Raw genomic sequence first — 27,589 nt, 5'->3', positions numbered from 1 at the left:
ACCAGAAGTCAAACCCATTGTCTCACTAACAACTGATCCAACAAAAGAACATCTTAATAAAGTTGCAAAATAAAACATAGGTCAAGGTCAGTATATGTACAGAAAATGTCCTATGTATTCAGTGAAGATACACAACCAAACACCCCTCTAACCTTCCTATACTACAGAGGCTAGAAAATAAGAAATATTATTTCTTAGATGCTTTGCAACTAAAATTCTGTGGATAACCCAGGTTCTACCAAGCATTCGCACATGCACACATCTGGGAACTGAAAAAAAAAGTGGCAATGAGCAATGAGAGGGAGGTGGCAGCCAGCTCTAGGGAACCTGTTCTAGGGCAGCCATGGCTTCATGGCTGAAGCTCTCTCACTCTCATTCCTAACTGGGTAAAATCTAAACATCGTTCCCTGTCTCTCCCAGAAATTCTGATAGCTACCTAATACCCAGTGCTAAGTCCCTCTCAGTACTAGATAGCCAGGATGGACTCTATTGCCCACAACAAAAACCAAAACCTAAGGATAATATTATTTTAACAAGCCAACTTATTAAAGCTTGTGCAGAAATGTTCATGAACAACGAAGTCTATGAAAGAGGGTGAAAAGACTTTCCAAAAGAAAGGGAAAAAGCAGATGTTACTGAGCAGAACCCCAGGAATACATGAACTGAAGAACCACATTTTATTCAGATGGTACAGCAAACTTGGCTGCATTTTATCACAAGGGTAGGATTCTATTAGAACACATGGGAAAGTTGCCATCAATTCTAGCTTAAATATTCGGAATGATATTTGCCTTACATTAAATTAGTTTTTACAAGCAAGTAACAAGGGGCGCCTGGGTGGCTCAGAGGGTTAAGCCTCTGCCTTCGGCTTGGGTCATGGCCTCAGAGTCCTGGGATCAAGCCCTGCATTGGGCTCTCTGCTCAGCAGGGAGCCTGCTTCCCCCTCTCTCTCTGCCTGCCTCCCTGTCTACTTGTGATCTCTCTCTGTATCAAATAAAATCTTAAACAAATTTTTAAGAAGCAAGTAACAAGATATAAAAATCAAGGATGTCATAAGTACTAATAACCAGTTCAAAATTCAGTAAAGACACCTGAAACAGATACGGCATTTGGCTTATTTAGTCACACTAAAACCCCTTCTGGTGGGCCAATGTGGGAGTAGCAGGTACAGTATGAGGAAAGCAGTGTTTCAATCCAAATCTGCCACTTCCTTGTAATAAGATAAATGGATCATGTGAGGAAAACAACTTTAGAATTAAATGAGATGTCTGGCACCTAGTGGGTATTTGATAAATAACAGCTAAATCAGAACCCGAATGAAGAAAAAAAAATACAAATACATTGAAATTGAAATTTAACAATAAGTCTAAGTTAACAATCCAAGATTTTAAAAGAAGACAAGTGACAATGCTCTACAACAAGGAATTCTTATTTCAGGATTTAAAGTAAAGATAATATGAAAGCAGGTAGGGATTGGTAAAGAAAAGTTGGCAAAGGTCAGATTTTAGCTGGTCCTTTAAAAATAATGTATATATTTCAGAATTATTTATCCACTCCTTCATATACTGACTGCTTATTGCATTCAAGTAACTCTTCCAGGTGCTGAGGATACAACAGTGGAACAGATAAACATGGTGCAGAAGCACTAAATGAAATCTGCCAAAGAATACCTTTCCCTTTGCTGTCCTTTTTCTTAAAAAAAAAAAAAAAAAAAAAAAAAAAAAGATTTTATTTATTTATTTTTGAGAGAGAGAGAGAGAGAGCATGTACACAAGTAAGGGAGAGAGGCAGAAGTAGACTCCTAAGCAGGAGCCCAATGCGGAACTCAATCTCAGGACCCTGGGATCATGACCTGAGTTGAAGGCAGATGCTTAACCAATTGAGCCACCCAGGTGCCCTGCTGTCCTTTTTGACTGTCTCTATGATTTTGTTAAATGGCTTTCATTTCAAATACCTCAGAAAGTCCTATTTCTCCTACAAGATGGCTTGTAAATCAGCAATAAAGTTCTACACATTCAGAAAGTGGTTTGGATCCTGAGTAGTTGTATTTTTTTAACAGGGTAAAAATAGAAAACCAAAGCATTTCAGAATCACCAAAGGCAACTAGACAATAAAGCTGAGAGATGTATTTACTTTTTATTTCTAAGAATAAAATGTTTGCAAAATACACTGTACATACAAAAATTGTGAATTTCAAAATCAAATCTAAATTATATCCTTCTTTCTTTTGTTTTTTGACATACTCCACATAAAAAGAATATAGATATATAACATCACCACTAATCTCATTAACCTCTAGCAAACTCATTCTTGCCATGATCTTCGATAACTACAAAATCCTGAGGACTCTTAAAAGATTGCTCTACGGACTTAAAGGTATAAAATAAGTGGCCATAATTAATTTTCATAAGAATATTATGAATATTATGAATAAAAGATATAAAGTATAACAGCAAATACATGAAACATGGAGCAAATACATGAAACATGGAGGAAGGAATAAAAAAGGGGTTTTTTAAATGTATTTGAGCTTGTGTCTATCTACTTAACATAGACTGCTATATATTTAGGATGTTATAAATGAACCTCATGGTAACCATAAACCCAAAAGTATAATATATACCAAAATAAATAAATAAGTAAATAAGAAATCCAAACACAATACTATAGAAATTCATCAATCACAAAGAAAGAGTGCAAGAAAGGAACAGAGAACTACAAAAATGACCAGAAAACTATGAACAAAATGGAAATAAGTACACACTTATCAATAACTACTTTAAACATAAATGGCCTAAATGCTCCAATCAAAAGACACAGTGTGACATAACAGATTAAAAAAAAAAAGACCTATCTATATACTGTCTATAGGAAACTCACCTCAGACATGAAGAAACATACAAAATGAAATAAAACATTTACCATGCAAATGGACATGAAAGAAAATAAAAATAAAGCCAGGGTAGCAATACTTAGACAAAACAGATTTTAAAACAAAGACTGTAACAAGAGATAAAGAAGGGCATTACAAAATGATAAAGGGATCACTCCAACAAGAGGATATAACAATTGTAAATATCTCTGCACCCAACACTGGAGGACCTGAATACATCAAACAAATATTACTGAATACAGAGGGAGAAATTAATGGCAATACAATAATAGGGGACTTGACACCCAACTTACATCAATGGATGTAAGGAAAGTCAATAAGGAAACAGTGTCTTTGAATGACACATTAGACCAAATGAGCTTAACAGATACATACAGAATGTTCCACCCAAAACAACAGATGACACATTCCTTTCAAGAGCACATGTGACATTCTCCAGAACAGATCACACGTTAGGCCACAAAACAAGTCTCAATAAATGTAGGAATAATGAAATCATACCATGCATCTTTTCTGACTACAATGGTAGGAGACTAGAAATCAATCACAAGAAAAAAAACTGAAAAAAACACAAACATGTGGAGGCTAGAAAATATTAAATAACCAATGGATCAATGAAGAAATAAAAGAAGAGCTAAAAAAAAAAAAATGACATACATACAATGGTCCAAAATTGCAAAAACAGTCCTAAGAGGGAAATATGTAGCAATATGGACTTATCTCAAGGAACAAGAAAAAGTTCAAATAAACAATATAACTTTTCACACCTAAATGAACTAGAAAAAGAAGAACAAACCAACCCATGGTGAGTAGAAGGAAAAAGATAATAATGATCAGATCAGAAACAAATGACACAGAGACCAAAAATCAATCAATCAATCAATCAATCAATCGATGAAACCCTTAGCCATACTCATCAAGAAAAAAAAGAGAAAGAACCCAAATAAAAAGAGAAGTAATAACTGACACCACAGAAAGGATTATAGTAGAATACGATGAAAAACTATATGTCAACAAATTGGACAACACAGAAGAAATGAATAAATTCTTAGAAACACAATCTTGCAAAACTGAATCAGGAAGAAGTAGAAAATCTGAACAAACTAATTACTAGTAACAAAATTGGACTTGTAATCAAAGAGCTACCAAAAAGTAATAATCTAGGACTAGATGTATTCATAGGTGAATTTTACCAAACGTTTGAAGAAGAGTTAGTACCCATCCTTCTCAAACTATTCTGAAAAATGGAAGAGGAAGGAAAGCTTCTAAATACATTCTATGATGCGAAAATTACCAAAACCAGACAAAGATACCACAAAAGGGAAAACCACAGGCCAATATCCAACAATACATTCAATGGATCACTTATCGTGATCAAGTGGAATTTATTCCAAGGATACAAGGATAGTTTAATATTTACAAATCAATCCACATGATACACCACATTAAAAAAATGAAGGATAAAAATTATGATCATCTCAATAGATGCAGAAAAAGCATTTGACAAAATTCAACCTTTGTTCATGATAAAAAAAACTCTCAAAAAAGTAGGCTTAGAGGGAATATACCTCAATGTAATAAAGACCATATATGAAAAACTCACCACAAACATTGTGCTCAATGGTGAAAAACTGAGAGCTTTCCTCTAAGATTGGGAACAAGACAAAGATTCCCACTCTCACCATTTTCATTCAGCATAGTACTGGAAGTTGAAGCCACAGATAGCACTCAGACAAGAAAAAGAAGTAAGAGGCATCCATATTGATAAAGAAGTTAAACTGTCATTATCTGCAGATAAAATGATCCTATATATAGAAAACCCAAAAGACTTCACCAGAAAACTATTAGAAGTGATAAATGAATTCAGTAAAGTTGCAGGATACAAAATAAATACCCAGAAATTAGTAGTACCATAGGGAATATAGTCAGTGATGTTGTAATAGTATTTACACTATTATAATGGCAATTATACTTGTGCTGAACATAGATAGCATAACACGTAGAAAAGTTGAATCACTATGTTGTACACCTGAAGCTATGTAACATTGTGTCAACTATACTCAAATAAAAAAATTAAAAGGAATAAAATTGCCCCAGGACCCTAATCAAAATTACTGCAAAGTACATTTAAAACAAAAATACTAACAGAGATGATCAAGTGTAACGACGTGTTCTTACCAACAGTGCTGGATTTCATTACACAGTGTCCTTAAATTCGGAGGTACTCCACAGAGAATCCCCAAATTTGCAAATCCTGCCCTCAAGCTTACAGATCCCATGTTTTTGGATCACCAAGGATGGTAAATGAAATACCTTTCAGGCTAGAGTTCCTTATTTGGTAGGATTCCTTGGTCACTTGTTTTCTTCCCTGGACTAATGGATTTGGTTTTATTGTAATGTTTATTTTTATACACATTCCTAGAGGCCTCCTACTGTGTTGTTACAAATCTAATAAATACCTCATGATAACTAAATTTGTTAAGATAACACAAAAGATTTTGTCTACTACTTAAGAAGTACACAGTTTCAATTAAATAAGGAGTCCAGTGCATAGTTCAAAAAAATTATAAAAGATGGAATATCAAATTTTGATATTTTTTTAAAAAGCAAATATAAAACCTATGGCCTTTTAAATGGCAAATTAGTGTAACATAAGACTCTTCCTTCTAAATGAACCTCTACAGTTGCACAGTTAAACTTTAATGTGTACTTTGCATTTTTTACAATATATAAGTTGAAAGGACTATTGAGTTAAACCAGCTAATATCTTGCCTTTTCAATACATAACTTTGTACAACTTTTGACTGTGTCTCTGTCAAAATGAGAACCTAAGATGCATTTTACAAAGTTTCGGTTATAAAAATAACACAAGGTTGACATAGAGTTCTATCAGCTGAAGACAACCATTGATTTTTTGAAATTCCTCCATTCCATTATGTTGTTTTTAAAAAGCTAGCAAGTAGAAAAACAGACCAATACTGAAAAACAAACTGATGTGACAACTTGATTTGCCAAAGCAAATCAAGCTAATGTGAGGGAAAGCATTCCAAATAAAAACAGATGGTAGTGTAGGGCCTCAACCCAGCTCCCTCTTATCTCAGAGTGAGCCTCATTGTCTGCTGCTTATTGTTTTTAAAGATGTACAAGCTAGAAGGCAAAAAAAAAAAAAAAAAAAAAAAAAAAGGCTTGAAAATGAATAAGCTAGAAACTATTGTACAAGCTTTGGGTAATTTGAGGTATAAACTCTAGCACTTAACCTTTCTCATCCTTAATTTTGAAAGTCAGGAAATTCCACTTTACTGGAATATTTTAGAGTAACTACTTGGTTAACTTTTGGTAAATCACTTTGATCACTTCAAAGAGGCTACAGAAAGAGATTATTATATCATCACAAAACTTTATTTTGGAAAAACACAGAAATACATAGAAAATTATAATTCTAGAACTGAAATGAATTTGTCTCAAAATAGAGTCTCCTGCTTTATTCTATAAGAACTTGTTCTCAGAAATCAGGTTGATCTAAATAATTATCTCATTTTTTCTACATTATAGAACACTATAAATAGAAAAGCTCTTAAATGTTTTTATGGGGAGAATGAGAACAATGTCTGAAAAATCACACCTATCCCTGACATACATAAAAATAAAAGCCATTCCACTTAAAATATTTTTAGGTTTCCTAAGCTGCTAAGATGCTGCATATTTCCGCGAATATCTACTTCTTGCCAAGCATGGTGCCGTGGTCTAGCCCACTGGTTCTCAATTCTGTTGGGCCTAATATCCCTATTTTACAAACAATACCTTCAAACATTTGCTTTATAAGCTTGAAAAAATCCACAGGCAATACAATGCACCTCCACACATAATTTCAAATAAAAATACAGGACAATGCCTAACCTTTAGTACAAGGAAAATAACTTGTTATAAAATACTATATAACTTCAACCAATAAACGGTCACAACTACACCAAAAAATATAATGTTGAAGTTGGGTGCTTACAGCTAGAGAGAATCACTATGGATATGAAAACTCTATTGGCTGATGTAGGTGTGCTATATTTGTAACTCAAATACCATGAATGGCAATACCTTCAGTGATGCGATCTTCTAAAATGGTCAGGGTGGTAGGCAGAATAATGTCCCTACACAAAGATGTCTGATAGTCTGTGAATATGTTAGTCCACATGACAAATGGAACTTTGCAGATATGACTAAATGAAGCGCCTTGAGGAGAGGAGATCATCCTTGATTACGCATGTGGGTCCAATCTTATGACATGAGTCCGTGAAGCTGCAGGACCTTTCCCAGCTGGGGTTAGAGGGAGAGAGGGCAGCCTGAGAAGGACTCAGTGCTCTGCTGCTGGCTCTAAAACAGAAGGCATTATGTGTGAGGACTGGAGAGAGTCCAATCTAGAAGCTGAAAAAGTCAAGGATGAATTCTGTCATAACCTGGGTATAAGGAAAGACTTTCTACCCATGACTCAAAACCTAGATGCAATAGAACAAAATATTAATAAAACTATTATGAGGCAAAGAAAAATAAAGCCAAAGAGCAAGTGACACTGAGAGAAAATACATGTAGCATATATCACAGGCAAAAAGCAAAATGGCTAACACATTAATAATTCAAAAACAGAAAGGAAAAAAGGCCACTCAATAGAAAAATGGGCAAAAGAAAAAAAAAGAATAGGTAATTTAGTAAGAAAAGACATGATATAATGTCCCTTAAAATTAGAAATGATTTTCAGAGATACATTGGGTGGCTTAGTCGGTTAAGTGCCTGCCTTCGGCTCAGGTCATGATCCCAGGATTTGGGGATCGAGTCCCACATCAGGCTCCCTGCTCAGTGGGGAGCCTGCTTCTCCCTCTGCCTGCTGCTCCCCCTGCTTGTGTGCTCTCACTCTCTCTCTCTCTCTCTCACTCTCTCTCTGACAAATAAATAAATTAAGTCCAAAAATAGAAAGAAAGAAAAATGATTTTCAATTCTCTCCTAATATAAGAAATACAAACTAAAACTACTCCTTAATACCATTTTGAAGTATCAAACTTGCAACTATTAAAAAGCTTGGTAGCCCTGTCTGTCGGCATTGTTGATGGGAAAGCAAAATGGTATCATATTTATAGAGGCAGATTTAGCAATTCCTAACAAAACTACCCATGCATTTATCTATTGACCTCACAATTCCACTTATAGGAATTAATCCTGAAGATACACTTCTAGGGATACCTGGGTGGCAGGAATTAATCCTGAAGATACACTTCTAGGGATACCTGGGTGGCTCAGTTGGTTAAGCGACTGCCTTCAGCTCAGGTCATGATCCTGGAGTCCCGGGATCAAGTCCCGGGATCAGGCTCCCTGCTCAGCAGGAAGTATGCTTCTCCCTCTGACCCTAGCACTTCTCATGCTTTCTCTCTCATTCTCTCCCTCTCAAATTAATAAATAAAAATCTTTAAGATACACTTCTAATAACGAAAAAACACATACACACAAGGTTATTAACTGCAACTTCGTGTGTAATTATAAAATATTGGGAATAAAACCAATTATCTGTATATAGGGCATTGGTTAGATATGAGGGAATAATATGCAAATACAATGAGGAAGAATGAGAAAGATCACTTTTGAAAAGGTATCTGCCCTTAGTTAGTTTACACTTTCTATTACAAAATTCACAGATGATACAGAATTTTTAAGTTTTACTTTTTCATCTTGACATCTACTATATGCACACGAAAGGAACATATTGTCAAACAGCACATTGTCCTACCCCCAAGGAATTTGCAAATGATAGGAGAGACAAATAGCTAAATTCCATCAATTTCAAGATACACACTTTTTAAATCAGGATGCACCTTCAATGGACAGAATCTTAATACAGCTGCTGGTCAGCTAATTATTCTCTGCCCATGTCTGAACCTGGTTTTGTATATCTACTTGTGGTGAAAAGGGGAAACTATAATCCATTCATGTTTTGGTCAACAAATTAAAGACCACTTGGGAAAAGAATATGAGTCATAGCTATTGCCTTAAAACATTTCGGTCAATCCCTTCTGTTAAAGTTAAGACCAATATCAAAATCCAAACAGCTATCAGCAACTTTGAAGAATATGCTGGAAATCATGGAAGAGCACTCTGTTCTTGACAAAGCATGGAAGATGCAGAGAATAGTATGTTAAACACATATACCACCTTTATAGCTGAACCAAAAAGTGCTTTAGAAAAGTCAGACTGAAGGTAAAGAAGTTTTAAAAATGTTTCCAGCATTTCCTGCATTTATATTTTCCTTTTTCTGCATGCACCAGAGATACATGACCTAAATTAAGTCTAAAAGAGTTCTTTCAGTAAGAATAAAATAAAAATGCTAATTGATAAAGTCATGTCCTAATTTTATTTGCTGCATGACTTTCTTAGCAGAACACAAAATAATGGCATGTCTTACAACTGATGGCATGCTGGCCTGCATGAAATACAGTATTATTATAGTACAGAACCATAGATTTAAGATCCAGTAAAACACACAGGAAGTACATATAAATCAAACTGGGGACTTACCAGAAAATGCAGAGATAGCAGCAGTGGAGCTAAACTCTGAAGAGTAAGCAAACTGGCCCACAGAAGGAGGTTCATACAGCATGAACAAAGCAAGAAAGTATGGCTGCCTCACACAGCCAGTCACACTCAGGAGACCATAAACCATTCTGTATGGCTGGAGTTAAAAGGTGAATGTTAGCTGCACGGGCTGAAGCCTCAAACCCAGCGAAGGAAGGTTTGCACGGGCCGGGGGAAAAAAAAAGCAGTGTGCCAAGCAACAGAATTTGAATATTAGCTTCCAAATTATTAGAAGTGATTCAAAGGCTTAAAGCAGGGGGAAAATTAGAAAGAACAAACTTCAGTGTTGGAACGATAGATTGGGAAAAACCCAGACTTGACACGGGTGGAAAGCCGAGAAAGTTAAGAGTTGATAACAGAGGTGAGAAGGGCTGAGCCCCAGAAGTAAAGCTACGGTAGCAGGAACACACAGAAGTACTGACACAAACATCAATAAAAATGTTATAAGGGGGGCACCTGGGTGGCTCAGTCAGTTAAGCTTCTACCTTCAGCTCAGGTCATGATCCCAAGGTCCTGGGATCTGGTCCCACGATGGGCATCCTGCCCCGCGGAGAGTCTGCTTCTCCCTCTACCCCTCCCCCTACTCATTCTTTCAATCTTTATCTCTCTCTCAAATAAATAAATAAGTAAAATCTTTAGAAAAATGTGATAGGGTTCTCAGCAATTAAAGAGAACAAACTACTGAAACATGCAGCAGTGCTGATGAATCTCAAATGCATTATGTAAGTGAAAGAAACCAGACTCAAAAGGGTGTTTAAATCCATTTATATGCCATTCTAGAAAAGGCAAAATAGAGAGAGAACACCAAACAGTGGTTACTCATGTCAGGGAGGAGTGGCTACAAAGAGGCACAAGGGAATTTTTTAAGCTTATGTAATTGTTCCATTATCTCAATTGTGGTAGTGGTTATATGACCAAATGTGTCTGTCATTTGCAACATACACAAATTTTACTGTATGATTTTACTATACGTGAATTGCACCTCAATTAAAAAACAAAAACCAAAACCTGAATTATAAACAAAACACCAAAGGGGTGCCTGGGTAGCTCAGTCTGTTAAGCATCCATCCACCTTCCTTCAGGTCATGATCTCGGGGTCCCATGATCAAGCCGTGTATCCCTCCTCAGTGGGAAGTCTGCTCATCTCTCTCCCTCTGCCTCTCCCCCCACTCATGTTTGCTCTCTCTCTCAAATAAATAAATAAAAATTTAATTTAATATTTTTTTAAAAGATTTTATTCATTCGTCAGAGAGAGAGAGAATGAGAGAGAGCACGCACAAGCAAGCAGAGGTGGAGAGAGAAGCAGGCTCCCTGCTGAGCAAGGAGTCTGATGTGAAACACTTTGCCTTAGTCAGTTCACTCCTGACATTTTGGAGATGCTATATAGTTATATTAGGTTTAGTTTGCTTTGTGGTAGGACCTCTTCCGCCTTTGGGCATGTGTGACAGGGAGGCAGCTTTAGACAGTGTCCTACTTTTTTCCTCTTATTAAAGACCTAAGTTATATTTATAGAACTCTTCCACTGCAGAATGACTGAACAAGTGCTTGATTGGGGTCCTTTCTGACATTTTGGCAATTTTTTAGAAAAGATTATTTATTTATCTATTTGATAGACAGAGATCACAAGTAGGCAGAGAGGCAGGCAGAGAGAGAAAGAGGAGGAAGCAGGCTCCCTGCTGAGCAGAGAGCCCGATGTGGGGCTCCATCCCAGGACCCTGGGATCATGACCTGAGCCAAAGGCAGCAGCTTAACTGACTGAGTCACCCAGGTGTCCCTAATTTAATATTTAAAAAAAAAACAACAAAAACACCAAAACTGTGATAAGGTAGAACACAGATACATTAGTCACGGATTGCCTGTGGCTCCTTTACTACTGCAAGAGCAGAGTTGAGTTGTTTCAAGAGGGTCCACTTGGTCCACAAAGTCCAAATATTTATGATCCAGCCCATTAAAGAAAGAGGTCATCAACCCTGATATAGAGTAATATCACCCCTTTGTTTGGCTCTCCTTTAAAAAAAAAGCCCTTAATTGCCCATAAAAGGAATAGGAAGACAGTAACAGAATGTGCATAAACATGCTGTTCAGGCTAACTAGAAGAGAGAAATGAGTTGTTTTCTAAATACATCCTGAATTAAATCTCCAGAAGAAGAGAGTATATATTCAGTTCTAAATAACAGCCACAGATTGTTTTTAGAAATGTTCACAGAACCCTCCCATTATATTACCACATCTTCTGATTCAACCTATTGTTTAAATTATATGTTTGATGGATATTTTTTCTTGTTAAAGTGACAAGAGACTGGCTTTTTATTGAAGTAATTAGCTAGCACTCTAAAACTGCTTCTTTATATAACTTCTGCATGAAACAACTAGCTTTCCCGTGTGTTTGAGGTATGAAGTGTGCATTCAAATAATTAGAGACGTTATTACTTCATTTCTTTGAAGCTGCAAAACATGGATAATAAAGCTTGTGGCATTTTTACATAAAAATAAAGCATAAGCACTATGTGAAAATCTTAAAAACGAGTTAAGGAAAGAAATGATACCTGTGCCTAAAAACAATTTTGATGTATATGAGTTGTATTCATTATTCATTTCTAAAATGAAGAAATGTAATAAATAAACACAGGCAATAAACACAATGGCCACTTTGAAATTAGCTGAGCATAATCTTGAGTTGCCTTTTCCAAAAATGGTGATATCTGACACCTGTCATTTATGACAAATGATATCTGTCATTTATACTCTGTTTCCAATAAAATATATTTCTGAAGTAGCTTGTGGAGTACAGCTGTAGTTTGTGGCTTTACAATTTGACTTGTAAAATTCCCTGTGTGTGCAACTGCCTCCTGCTTATTAGTACCCTGATGAAATTTACTGAGGTAACTATTCCGTACGATGTATAATACTTATAATTTTGTAATTATAAATAGCATAATGCACAATAACTTATCTATGAAATTATGCAAACAACATTTAGTTATTGGTCCATGTAGCATAACTCTGACATTACAGGCAAGAAATATGGAATCATATTGAATAAAAACATCCCTTCAAATTAGAAGGGAAATTTTATTCTGTTAATCTTTAAATGTTTACATGCACTAAATTTTATACCTTGATGGACTGCAATAAATTTCAAAGCACATTCTATTCAAAGGAGGTAGGAGTCAAAGCCACATCATTAAAAAGAAGAATCTGAAGAAGACATGAGACAGGAGCCTTAGTAATCCTGGGAGTTGAAAAGGATTACTCAAGTCAACCATTTTCAAGTTCTTATGTGATGATGACATATATTGTTCTTTAAAAATAAATTTTATAATAGAAGAAATTTGAAGGAGCTGAGGTAAGTAAAATCTCTGATGGCCTTATGAAGGTTAGTAGGTGGGAAAAGAAAAAATACAAAGAAGACAGGAAGGATGACAGATGGTAGCAAAATATGGAATCAAGAAAACAAGAGGAGCTACACGGAATCATGTAGAAAGTCAGCCTCAAGGTTAAATATTAATCATTTAAGTGAATACAGCTATCTTAAAATCCTGATGAGAGAAAAGTACAAAGTCAAGGCAAAGACAAGAAGTGAGTAAATAAATCCAAGACATAGAGCAGTAACAACAAAGGACAGAGAATGAAAGGAGGAGACTTTCCACTGTATTTGGATAAACAGGAAGAAGTAGAGATCGTAGATTAGATGGAAGATGGAAAAAAGGATTTGGTTTGAGTTTAGCTATAGGAAGAAAAACTTAGCTAAAAATTAAAAATGACTCTAACATTTCAGTATGTTTTAGATAGTGATTATTTTCATTAAAAGTGCCATGAACTTATTTGTTCTTAAAATTTTTATCGGAGTTGACTTGGCTTTTATCCAACTAGTACTTTAACAAAAGAAAGATATCTCAGATCTGGTGCTGTTTATGATGGTGTGGAAAGAAATCTGGAAACACGCCTTTATCTGTTGTGAAGGAAAAGAATAATAACTTGGATTTCTTCAGTACTATGAAATCACTGGCTTCAACACTAAAAAAAGAATAACCAGTTAAAAGAATCTGACCTAACACTTGAGCCAAGTGATTTAAGATTTTTATAACCTATTATAAAACTTATTTTATGTACTGCCACAAATTTGTGTTAAGGCTCTGTTTTTCTTTTTCTTCATATGAAATCCAGTTCTAAAAATAGCCAAGTCTAAAAATAAAGCAAAACCCACAGATTAAGTGTAGCTTTATACATGTACAAATAACAGCGAAATCTTCACATCTTCTAGGAAAACAGATGTTGGATTACTTATTCCCACTAAATTCTCTATGTTGGCTCAAACGTTCAGACGTTTTTCATTAATATAGATTATGTTATTATAAAATCCAAACCCATCTTTAATTCTATTAAATTAATTCCTCTCTCCCATAGAGATCAATGAGCTCTACATATGAAAATGTGAACAAAAAAGGGTCTTATATTTGATCTCAGGAGCTTGGCTTCTATCATGAAAACCAACTGATTAACAGTTTACAAAACTGCAGATGACCATACAGTGCCTAATTTATGCTTTGATCCAGTTCAGGAAAGAATCTATATGGAGAGGGAGGGAATCAAATCTCACCTACATTTTTATATTTCTTTATCCTTTTCTGAAGTCTATGCTTTCAGAAACCACTTTTCTTCTAGATATTTCTAGAAGAAAAGCAAAATTAGAAAAGGGGTTTCCAGAATATGCAATTAATTTGCATAATTATCTCTGTGCCAGTTTCCCCAATCTTTAATGGTAGAATTTTCCTACCTTTGTTTATGCATCAATCAACAAACTGAACAAGAAAGTAAAAAACAAACAACCCCCTCAAAAAACATTAAAATAGTATTTTTATTAGCTTGCTGTCACTCTCCAAAAATATATAAGAAATCTGTTCTTGGTCTCTTAAAGTAATTCTTTCACATATAAAGAAAACATTCTCGCTGGCAGGATACTTTGGGTAATTTTCCAGCAGAGCTGAGATTTGAATTGGTGAATACATATATACTCTCTTGCTTGGTTCTTCTTTTTAATGAATAGCAGAATAAGGTGACCATAGTTTTCACAGTTCAAGCATATAATCTTAGGATAATTAAGCACTACCAAATCACCATAAACTGACTACAAAAACCTAATACAGAAACAGTATTATTTGGAAAAATTTATAAAGCTAAATTATTTTCAGCTTTCAGTAGAATGGCAGTTTTTTTTTTTAATGTGGAGAAAATATAATGTGTCTAATTTTAGAAAGATAGAAAAAACAAATTAGAATAGCAATAATAAATTAGGTTGGAGTTATAGAGAAAAGAAGTATCATCCTCAAAAGGTCTTCTCCATATGAGTTGAATGCAGTAGCACCTGGGAAATAGATTAGGCTTGTATTTATCCTTGACTTTAAGTGGAATATAAAATAGAGAGTAAAATATAACTAATGTGACAAATAATTAATGATTTGGGCCCCACCCATTATTTGGTAGAAAAGTATTTGCATTGGAAATTAGAAAGGTGATAGTTAAGCATTTGGTAAGGTGATAAAATGCCATCTTCAGATCACTTCTAACATGAGCTATGTAAGGGCAGAGACATATGAACTAGCACACTGAGCTAACCATCTGCTTTCTGATCTCTGCAAAGACATCAAGAGGAGTGATTCTATATGACAGCAGGGTATTCTTCATGGCATCTTCCATACATTAAAGTTTAAGATAAACTCCCTCTCCCAATTTCCTTAATTCTCTTTAAAAAGCCAGTAGGTCTACAGTCAATTTATAGAAACTCATTTCAAAATATATTTTCAGTGGGTTCCAAGACTTGCCATCTCCTGTACAGTGTAGAAGTTTATTTTCTTTTCTCTACATGTTTATATCTAAAAACCAAGGCTACTATTTTAATCTCATCACCTTTATTTTCTTCATGATTTCATAAACTTGGATCATATGCTTCTTCATAGATTTTATTTAAATTCTGGCCAATTCAACCAATAGGCACAAAGTAACCTAAAGCAGCACAGAAAGGAATCTTCTCAACACTCTGAAATATGAACTGCCAACATTTTCTATAACCCAAAGTCACAATAAGTAACTGGTTTAAATGTCATTTCTCAAAAATAAAAATAATCTTAATGTTCAGTATATTTGTGTCAGTAACAATAAGAAAGCTTAATTAAAGAATAAACAAAAAATGCAAAATACAACCTAAAATGTAAGTTAATAATATCACATCTACTTCAAAAATTGTTCAAAGAATAGAAACAGAGACTCTACTAGAAGTAAAAAGATATCATAACCACCCAAAGACTAAAATATAGAATCAATAAATTAGCAGGATAAAAATATCTTAGGAGGTATCATTATAAACAAATACATGCGAGAAAATTCTACTCTATAAAATTACCAACTGTAAGTTTGCTTTTTTCATACTATATACAACATGTACATTCACAAAAATAATCTATTCAAAAATACTTAGGAATAAATTTAACCAAGAAGATAAAAGACTCATGGACTGAAAACTATAAAACATTACTGAAATTAAAGAAGACAAATATCTGAGAAGACATTCATGTTCACAGATTGAAAGACTTAATATTAAGATGACAATATTATCCAAAGTGATCTATAGATTCAGCACAATCTCTCTCAAAATCTCAATAGCACTTTTCTTCATAAATAGAAAAACTTATCCTAAGATTCAAATAGAAACTCAAGGAACCCTGAATATCCAAAACAACCCTGGAAAAGAAAACAAAGTTGGGGTTGCATACTTCCTGACTTTAAAACTTACCACAAAGCTATAGCAATCAAAACAGGGTGGAACTGACATAAGGACAGACAGACAAAGGGAATAGAAGAGAAAGCCCAGAAATAAACTCTGGCATATATGGTCAATTGATTTTTGACAAGGATGCCAAGACTATCCCATGAGGAAAAGACTTTTCAACATATGGTGCTGGAAAAATTGGATATTCACATCCAAATGATTTGAAGTTGGACCCTTACTTTTCACTATATACAAAAATTAATTCAAAATGGACCAAGGGATCAAAGACCTAAACGTAAGACCTAAAACTATAACATTAGAACAAAACAGAAAATTCATGATGTTGGACTTGGCAAAGATTTATGGTATATAACACCAAAAACATAGGCAACAATAATCAAAAGATAAATCAGACTTTCAAAATTAAAAACTTCTGTGCATCAATGGATAGTATTAAGAGTGAAAAGACATCTACAGAATAGGAGAAAATATCTGCAAATCATGATTGAAAATCGGTTATTATCCAGAAAAAATATATATATATACACACACATACATATATATATATATATTTTAAAGATTTATATTTTAAAGATTTTATTTGTTTATTTGACAGACAGAGATCACAAGTAGACAGAGAGGCAGGAAGAGAGAGAGGGAAGCAGGCTCCCCGCTGAGCAGAGAGCCCGATGCGGGACTCAATCCCAGGACCCTGAGATTATGACCTAAACCGAAGGCAGCAGCCCAACCCACTGAGCCATCCAGGTGCCCATATCCAGAATATTTAAAGAACTCCTACAACTCAGCAACAAAAAGACAACCCAATTGAAATACAAGCAAGAACTTGAATAGGCATTTCTCCAAATAAGACATACAACAGCCAATAAACACATCAAAAGATACCTAATCTTATTAGTCATCAGGGAAATGCAAATCAAAAGTACAAGGAGTTACCACTCCACACACTGCTGGTGGGAATACAAAACGGTGCTGCTTCTATGGAAAACAGTTTAACAGCTCCTCAAAAAGTTAAACACAGAATTACAATATGGTTCAGCAATGCCGCTTCTAGGTATATACCTAAAAGAACTAAAAGCAGGGACTCAAATAGGTACTCATACACCAATGTTTACAATAGCACTATTCACAATAATCAAAAGGTGGAAACAACCAGAGCTTTCATCAACATCTGAATAAACAAAAAGTAGTACATCCATACAATAGAACAGTATCAAGCCATGAAAAGAAATAAAATTCTGATATGTCCTATAACATGAATGAACCTTGAAAACATCATTCTAAGTAAAATAGAGACAAAATGACAAAAAGTGTTTGATATTATTTAAAAAGAGGTAACTAGAATAGGCAAACTCATAAGGACTGGAAAGTAATACAGACATTACCAGAGTCTGGGGTGGGGATGGGGGGTGGGGTAGAAAGTTATTGTTTAATGAATATAGAACTTGGAATACAAGAGTTCTGGAAATAAGTCAGACAAAGAAAGACAAATACCATATGATTTCACTTACATGTGGAATCTAAAAAACAAAATGAATAAACAAACAAAAAGCAGAAACAGACCTGTAAACACAGAGAACAAACTGGTGGTTGCCGGAGGGGAGGGGGTGGAGGGAAGGACAAAATGGGTGAAAGGGAGAGGGAGATACAGGAAAGAAAATAATAAGTTCTGAAAATAGATAGTGGTGATGGTTACATAACACCTAATTCCAGTGAACTATATACTTAAAAATGATTAAAATGGTAAATTTTATGTATTTTTCCATAATAAAAAATAGTCTATTCAATGAATACCTAATTATCTGCCATTTTGTTTAGATTTTCAAATTACTACTAAATGTGTTCTGTGTTTGTGTGCACATGCAGATAAATTACATCTCTCTTGAAAAGCAGACCCCGATATGTTGTGCACATGAGATCTCCTAAAATGCACTTTCAAAAGTTTCCAAATAATTATCATTGTATCCCAATTTGATTGTTGTTATTTATATACATCAAAATTAACAGGTCATAACTCAAGGAAGAATACTCATTAAGTTCTACTGATGGCCCACATATGTATGTTCATAATCCAAGTGCTAACAATGAGTCTCATACCTGATAGAGCATGATGGGTTCTATGTTGTATCCTAAGTTATCTGCAAAGTTCTTAGCAATGACCGTTTTTCCACAACCCTACAAATGGAAATACAATCATTCAAGGGATAAGTCAAAATATCCAAAAGCCAGCAAAGAGAAATCTACAGTGAAACTGCTATTCTTACTTTTCCTCCAATTAAACATATGTCCTTAACCATGTGAGACTGCATCATCTCAGCCAGTAGTTGTTTATGGCTTAAAGTTTGTATAAAATGGTCTGATGTACAAGGCTGATTTACTGGCCTGGTCCCAGCTGGCACCTATAATTAAAGAGAAGTAAATATAATATGCATATGTTTTTCTCAAAGCATTAGTAAAAGGAAGCACATAACTGCCATTTAGAAGCCCCTAATAATTCCCTGCTCAATTCAATTCTATACTGGTTTTGATATTTCAATAGAGCAACAACTACTTTCTCATTCACAGATGTGATCATTACCATCAGCCCTCCAAATCAATCATCTCTCTAAAATTAAAGCCCAGTGCTGTCAAATATTTTCATAAGAATCATGTCATTTTTAGGCTATTTATAACTTATAATAATAATATCACTACTTGAAAATGAAGGTTTTTGTCCAAATTCCAGTGCTAAGTACTGAATTTTAGAGTCAGTCTACTGGGACTCTCCAAAGTCACCAATGATCTGATTTCTAAAATCCATGTCTACAAATCCTTTTCCACTTTGAGTTTACCACTCAGAAGCACCTGTTCTTAGAATCTCTCTTCCTATCCCTCACACCTACTTCTTTTGTTTCCCAACTACTCCTTATTAGTCTCCTGGGGACCCTACAGTGAGAAGATTTCCTTGTTCTGCTGAGGACTCGATCATACTGTACACAACATGAACCCTACAGAACTGTAAGTTTGAAAACGACAAGATCAGATTTGAGTTTAGGAAAGATCATTCTGGTGTTGACATAGAAGGTGGACTGGAAGAGCCTGAAGGCAATGAGGTCAGAAAGCCATTACCATAGGGAAGTAAATAATGAAATCTTGCTCATATCTCATGCCTCTGGACATACTGTTTAACCTGCCTAAAGTGTCCTATCACCTTTCCACTCCTGAGTCACTAGAGAATTCCTACGTCATCCCTCAAGACTCAGGTCATTCTATATCTCCACAGACATTCCAATGCGGCCCTTACTCATCTGTCTCTATTGAGACCATCAGCCTAGAAAGGTCATTCATCTGAAGGAGACAGAAGAGTGTAATGAAAGTGATCATGTTTAGAAATCTCATCTATGACATTTCTTACCTGGTGACCATGAGTGAACTGATTGCCCTCTTTACATCTCAGTTTCTAATCTATAAAATGGACCTAATAAAACTTGCCTCCAGGGTTATTGGAGGATTTAGTGGCATAATATATGCAAAGAGACAAATACAGTGACTAATACAGAATGGGCACTAATAATTCTTAATATAGACCCTGGCTTATAGTAGACATAATCAACGTTCAATTTGACGAATGAATAAATACAGCAACATTAATAAATATTAATAATATCCCATTAAAGCACATTGAAAGTTTATAATTAAAGTGTGCGCTGGCACATAAGGCAAGCATTTTTCTTTCCTACATTCACTTACAATACATTTAAGTCTATGTTTTTCATGCTCTGTTTTCTAGGGACAGTATCTCATCACTTCTTGGGGTTCTCAGGGCCCTCAAAGGGTTACAAGAAAGGGAGGCAGAGCAAGCAGATGGAGTTCTGTGACCAAATATCCTTCCCTTCTTCTAAACACTGCACAACTAGAATAGCTCCTCTTTTAAATAGTGCATGTAGCTAAGAACGATTTTATTTGAAAAGAGTGTTCCTTAGCTCCTCAAATATGTTTGAAAACACTATTTCTTACCAAGGGCTTGGAATACACAATGCTTTATTCAGTACTTGACATGATTTTCCCAGAAGTCAACTTTGGTTTTCGATGAAAGGTTATCCCTATGTTTTTCCTGAACTTTTCCAATTTACAAATATACATGACTGTGGAGACACAGATAGATAAAGATACAGATATACAGATGTGACCCTACAGAACCAGAGGCTTACAAGGAGATCAAAAACCAAATTAGGTCATAAAAATGGGCGGAACAAAGCACATCTTAGAAAGTATCAAGCTCAACCCATTACCTGAATGGTCACCTCTTTGTCTGCTATCTGGACAGTGACCATAGCTTGGGGGGCAGGACTCTCCGTCAGCCTCTCCACTCTCACCACCTCTTTAGGAAGCACAGAGCTTTCTGAATCTTGGAGTTCAAAGCGCTACAAAATTACAAGAAAATTGTGTGATTTACTTTTTATTTTAGTGTTAGTGCTGGATATCCAGTTTTCTGGATACCATTTAGAACTGAAACTCACTCTATAGTATAAAAGTAGAGGTAAAAAAGTAATGACAACTTTCTTCCTGTTTTTACAAATGCCATTCTCCTTAAGCCAATTACTCAGGTGATATGCAAATAGTTCCTAAAATTTACTAAATGACAGGAAAGGGAGTCGCTGAACTCCTGAGCTGGTAACAGTCTGCAGCCTACACTTCTTGTTAATCAAAGGTTCCAGTTTCCTGGAAAGGACGATGAGACTCTTGACAACATGTTAAAGTAAAATAAGACTTATTTTGGTTGACTTCTTAAATCAACTTACGTTAATGTTGCCTGAAATTCATGAAGCCAGAACTTCCTGGACACCATTCCGCTGTTTGCTTGTGTGGTTAGACTAACTGATTATAATAAATTCTAACAGTCTTCCACAGTATCTGGCACAGTGCCTGCTTTGGTGTATGTTCTCAGTATTTGTCAAACTGGATGTAAAACACCAAGACCACTGATTCTTTCTCCATGTGGACCAATTATCAATGCTCTAATGCTTGGTTATAGTTCTCATTCCAGCTGGTTATATAAAGAATGCACACAAAGAATACAAATTTATGGAAAATGAGAATAGTAATTGAAAATTAATTAAATCCTATGCCCTAGAATAACAGCATGTTAGATATGAAAAGATTAACTCATTTTTAGTATTTAACAGGCAGAAATGGTCCCCACCCCCGTCAAAATCCTACCTTAGTTTTAGAACATTAGCACTATAGTGAAAGAACTGACCCTCAATGCAAGAACAGATCACTGCTTACTCAGCAGAATGACCCAAATCCAGAAAATAGATTTAGGGGAAGAAATTATCTTCAAGCTCAATGTTCTAAGTCAAACAACCCAATTCAAGTCTTTTTGATGTCAGAAGTACTTAGGACAATACTTATTCCTTTACCCAAGCCTAAGAAAAATTGTCTATTTGTGCTACCATTAAAAAATGTAAGTCTTATGTAGTATGCCTTTTATACATGCAAATTCTCAGAGTATCACATAATTCGGTAGGGGCTCCTTTTGTGCTATAGACAATAACAATTATTGACAATTTAATTTCATGCAAAAAAAAGTTAACACTGTATTTAAAGGGAGGTTCAATGGAGTAAGGCCTTAGTCAAGTAATTAAAGTAATTAAATTCATTAGAATTTAGAACCCAGAACTGTTAAATTCTAAGAAAACAAATATGTTAGCTAAAGGCATGTTCTTAACCCCACCTATAATAATGTCAGCCTAACTTCATAAAAGACTGACTGCAGAGCACTTGTATTCCCAAAAGGAACACTAATGCCTTGAACCACGTGCTATAACTGGTTATGTCCTTATAAATAATTCAAGCTAAAATATTTCAGTAGAATCAAAATAGTAGGCTAGAATACCCTAAGATAGTAAAAGAACTCAAGTTGCAAGATGAATTACCATCTGCTGGCATAGGAAATTTAAAGGACTGTTAATCAAAAAGGTAACTGAGGAATAAAATACATATATAATTCTCACAGACTACATGTTAGCAAGAAGTAGAATATCAAATAAACCAAAGTTCATTTACTTTACCATTTAACATTAATGAGTAGCTCCTATTCTGGAATGTCAATTAAACAAACAATTCTCATGTATTTTTTTAAACACTTTCTTTCAGATTATGTTATTTGAACTATGAAATATAATTTAATAAAAGGAAATATTAATTATATGTTGATCTGCAAAGCCTCCATACTCTCCCTCACAATTCCCAATCCTGTCCCTCCAAAGTATTCATTTTCTTTATACCTTTTTCTAGGCTGTGGAGCACTAAAAAAGAAATTCTCCATACCTTATTTCCTGGCTACCAAACAAGTATGTAGCCCTTGGTTTCTGCTAGGCTCCTTCCCAAAGCCAATCAGCAACTAATACAAACTAACACTACTCTCCCTTAGGAGTCATCCGAACCAATTCATTCCTGTGTCAGCAGGTCATCTTCAGGTCTCCTCCAACCAACCACAGAGCCTTCAGGCACATACTCCTCCCATTCTTTGCTAGAATATAAACTCCACCAGCAAAATTAAAATGTATCTATTTGGTTTACTCCAAACCTCCAGAACCTAGAATCATACATGGGACACAGTCAGTGATCAATAAACGTTTGTTATATGAACAATCAAATTAAATCCTTTCCCTTTAATCCTCAAAATCATCTATATTTTCTTTTCTTTTTTTTTTTTAATTTAAAAATCTTCTATATTTCGGGGTGCCTGGGTGGCTCAGTGGGTTAAGCCGCTGCCTTCGGCTCAGGTCATGATCTCAGGGTCCTGGGATCAAGTCCCACATCGGGACTTCCTCCTCTCTCTCTCTCTCTCTCTCTCTGCCTGCCTCTCTGCCTACTTGTGATCTATCTCTGTCAAATAAATAAATAAAATCTTTAAAAAAAAATCTTCTATATTTCCATCAATCCTCACTTCTTTTCCCACCATCTCTGTAGAAAGGACTTCTGCTTTAATTATGAGTGAATGAAAAGCCACTGAAAGTCTGCTTTCTCCATCTCAGTTAACGATAATTCCATCATTCCAGATGCTGGATAGAAAAATATGTTCTTCGATCTTTCCAAACCAAGGCACAGTGGTGCTCTGGAAACGTCTTTCCTGTCTCTCCTAGACCATATTTCCATAGATATTCATGTATTCCACAGATTACATCCTTCCTTCCTATGAAGATGTTTGTCTTCCCATTTCAAGAAACAAACAAAATGTCATTTCTTGATTCTACATAATCCTTGAGTGACCCAGCTTCTCACCACCAAACTTATTTTACAAGTAGTAGATCATCACTGTCTCCTTTCCTCATCTCTGATTTACTATTCAGCCCACTGATTTTTCTTGGCTGGCATTCCCACCACTCCATGAGCACTGTTCCTGCTAAGCTCACCAGTAATACCCTATTTGCCAAACTAACTGACTAAATAAATAAATAAGTTTTCCTCCTATTCTATTGCTCCTTCCTTCTCAGTCTTTCTGGCAGGTTCTTCTTTTTCTTCATTTACCTGACCAGTACATATCAGGGTACTTCAGGAGTGGAACTTTTGTATTTTCTATGCTCACTTTTTAAATAATCTAATCCAGTTTGAGACTACAAACCATCTGTATGCTCTGACTGCTCTTCCTCTGCCTTATTTGAAGGTTCTTGGCACACTGTCCAATCCTTAAACATTGGCTCTTCTAGTGTTCAATCTTCAGGCAGGATTTCTCACCATATATGCTCCTCTTTGGTTCTTCCATCCATGTGACCAATTCAACTAATACTTGTACTTTACAAACTCTCAAGTATTATCTTTAATATCAAAACACCTCCAGATCTATACCCATGTTTTCAAGTCTATTAGACCCACTCAGTCTTACCTAAGAAGGACTGAGAGCCAAGACATGGTACTAGAAGACAAATGAACTTGTTACTACACTGTAAGAAAAGTATACCATTCTCAAAGGATAGCAGATTCAGAGGAAGAGTATTTTCTTTAAGATGTCAACTAAAATCTAGGAGTAATTTTATGAATACAGAAACATGTTTTCAGAGTATCAACATCATATGATGAGTACTATCCAAGGAATGAAAGACATTTTAGCTATTTTTATAGCTTGCTTAGGAAAAAAAAAGGTTTTCCTAATTTTAGCTGACTGCATTTTCAGTAATAATTTTTCCTGAATTCAAATGGATATCTAATTCACATTCAACTATCCATTAACTTCTATAACAATGCAGGTCAGAAAATGAGTATCAAGGAAAAGTTATTATGTGTACATATGTATATTCTTGGTTTGCTATTACAACAGATATTTCTAATTCTTAGTTCAGTATTTTTTTTTCCAATTCAAGAATATTGCCTTAATTTTCACCTCTAAATTCAAAATTATTTGAGGACATATAAAATTTTGGTTTTCTGTGAATATTAGCTTGAGAAAATAGAGAAACTTAAAATAACAAATGGGCCAAATGGACTGTCCAGGACAGATAACAAAAATTACACCAATCACTAGACTGCTACCATTTTTAAGGTGAGTGATTTAACATTCTGATCTAGTTGCATGTATCAGTGTGCAATAATAGTATAAAATGAAAGTTCTTTAGGTTCAGATGAATGAATTTAAGCTCTCCACCCACCCTTATTTATCTACTAAGAAGTTGGAAAAAGAAGTACTGTTTCTTAACTAGCTATATACATTATTAATGCAAAAAAAGATAACCACTTTTTCTAATCTTATCTAAGTAATATCATTCCCTTTTCATTTTTAAGACTCTGAAATGAATTTAGATGGTTTTTGTTTGTAATATAGACCTTCAGTCATTTTTCTCTATTCCCCATAATTATAAAGGTCAAAATAAAGATAAAACAAAATGAAGGAGTATTAGCTACTTTCTTTAGAAAACTCAACTCCTTAAAGGTATTCTATAACTTTAACTCATTTGTATGACTAGCTGATTTTTTTTAATTCCAGTAGAGTTAACATACAATGTTATATTAGTTTCAGGTGTACAATATAGTGATTCAACACCTCTATACACCACTCAGTGCTCATCATGGTAAGTGTACCCTCAATTCCCTTCACCTATTCCACCCACCCCTCTCTGGTAATCATCAGTTTATGCTCTATAGGTAAGAGTCAGGTTTTTGGTTATTAGTCTTTCTTTTCCCTTTGTTCATTTGTTTTGTTTCTTAAACCCCACATATAAGTGAAATCATATGGTATTTGTCTTTCTCTGACTTACTTGTCTTATTACATTATCCTCTCTAGCTTCACCCATGGCCAACATCTTTCTCTTTTATGGCCAAGTAATAAATATTCCACTGTATATATAACCACACCAGTCTGCAGTCCTACCAACACTGTGTAAGTGTTCCTTTTTCTCCAAATCCTTCCCAACACTTGCTGTTCCTTGGGTATTTGATTTTAGCCATGTTCACAGGTGTGAGGTGATATCTCACTGTGGTTTTGATTTCCATTTCTCCGATGATGAATGATGCCATGCATCTTTTCAGATGTCTATTGGCCATCTGTATGTCTACTTTGCAGAAATGTCTGTTCATGTCTTCTGCTCATTTTTAAATTGGTTTGTTTGGGGGTTTTGGTGTTGTTTGGGGGAGTTGTATAAACTGTTTATTTATCTTGGATACGAACCCTTTATTGAATATGTCATTTGCAAATATCTTATCCCATTTAAGTAGTTTGTTTTTTTGGTTTTCTTGACTGTGTCCTTTGCTTTGCAGCAGCTTTTTATTTTGATGAGGTCCCAATAGTTTATTTTTGCTTTTGTTTCCCTTGTCTCAGGAGACATATCTAGAAAAATGTTGTTATGGCTGATGTCAGAGAAATTACTCCCTGTGATCTCTTCCAAGATTTTTATGGTTTCAGATCTCACATTTAGGTCCTTAATCCATTTTGCGTTTGTTTTTAAATATGTAAGAAAGTGATCCAGTTTCATTCTTTTGCATGTAGCTTCCAGTTTTCCCAACACCATTTGTTGAAGAGACTGTCTTTCTCCCGCTGCCTATTGCCTCCTTTGTTGAAGATTAATTGATCATATAATTGCGGGTTTATTTCTGGGTTCTCTATTTTATTCTTTTGATCTATGTGTCTATTTCTGTGCCAGTACCATAATGCTTTGATTACTATGACTTTGTAATGTATCTTGAAATTTGGGATTGTGATCCCAGTTTTGTTCTTTTTTAAGATTGCTTTAACTACTTAGAGTCTTTTGTGATTCCATACAAACTTTAGGATCGCTTGTTCTAAATACTGTTTGTATTTTGATAGGAACTGCATTAAATCTGTAGATTACTTTGAGTTGTATGACCATTTATTTTTTTTTTTTTTTAAAGATTTTATTTATTTATTTGACAGAGAGAAATCACAAGTAGACGGAGAGGCAGGCAGAGAGAGAGAGGAAAGGAAGCAGGCTCCCTGCTGAGCAGAGAGCCCGATGCGGGACTCGATCCCAGGATCCCGAGATCATGACCTGAGCCGAAGGCAGCGGCTTAACCCACTGAGCCACCCAGGCGCCCGAGTTGTATGACCATTTAAACAATATTTTTTCTCCTAATCCATGAACATGGAACAGGTTTTCCATTTGTTTGTGTCATCTTCAATTTCTTTTATTAATGTTTTATAGTTTTCAGAGTTCAAGTGTTTTTGCCTCCTTGGTTATGTTTATTCCTAGGCATTTTATAATTTGGGGTGCAATTGTAAATGGGATTTTTTTTTAAGATGTTATTTATTTATTTGTCAGAGAGAGGAGCTAGAGCTAGTACAGGCAGACAGAGTGGCAGGCAGAGGCAGAGGGGAGAAAGCAGGCTCTCAGCCAAGCAAGGAGTCCAATGTGGGACTCAATCCCAGGATGCTGGAATCATGACCTGAACTGAAGGCAGCTGCTTAACCAACTGAGCCACCCAGGCGTCCCAGTAAATGGGGCCTTCTTAATTTCTACTTCTGCTTCTTTATTCTTAGTGTACAGATATGCAAAGGATATTTGTATATTGATTTTGTATCCTGTGAGTTTACTGAATTCATTCATCACTTCTAGTAGTTTTTGGTAGAGTCTTTCGGGTTTTCTCTATATAATATCATGTCATCTGCAAATAGTGAAAGTTTTACTTCTTCCTTACCAATATAATGCCTTTTACTTCTTTTTTTTTTTTTAAAGATTTTATTTATTTATTTGACAGAGAGAAATCACAAGTACACTGAGAGGCAGGCAGAGAGAGAGAGAGAGAGAAGGAAGCAGGCTCCCCGCTGAGCAGAGAGCCCGATGCGGGACTCGATCCCAGGACCCCGATCG

At 35.2% G+C, this 27,589-nt stretch overlaps 1 protein-coding gene across 1 annotated transcript in view; it reads right to left on the bottom strand.

Annotated features, from left to right (window-relative positions):
• VWA8 (von Willebrand factor A domain containing 8) overlaps nt 1-27,589 on the bottom strand; it is a 326,523-nt gene that overhangs the window by 229,420 nt on the left and 69,514 nt on the right. Inside the window, exons 10-12 of the mRNA XM_059378120.1 lie at nt 20,558-20,689; nt 18,551-18,685; nt 18,384-18,461 (exon numbers count right to left, since the gene is read on the bottom strand). Of these exons, the coding sequence (XP_059234103.1) occupies nt 18,384-18,461; nt 18,551-18,685; nt 20,558-20,689 (345 nt within the window). The remainder of the gene's footprint in view (nt 1-18,383; nt 18,462-18,550; nt 18,686-20,557; nt 20,690-27,589) is intronic.

Source organism: Mustela nigripes, chromosome 15 (assembly GCF_022355385.1).
Source record: "Mustela nigripes isolate SB6536 chromosome 15, MUSNIG.SB6536, whole genome shotgun sequence".
Taxonomy (NCBI): Eukaryota; Metazoa; Chordata; class Mammalia; order Carnivora; family Mustelidae; genus Mustela; species Mustela nigripes.
Note: the sequence above shows the minus strand (reverse complement) of the source record. Positions and strands in the feature narration are given on the sequence as shown.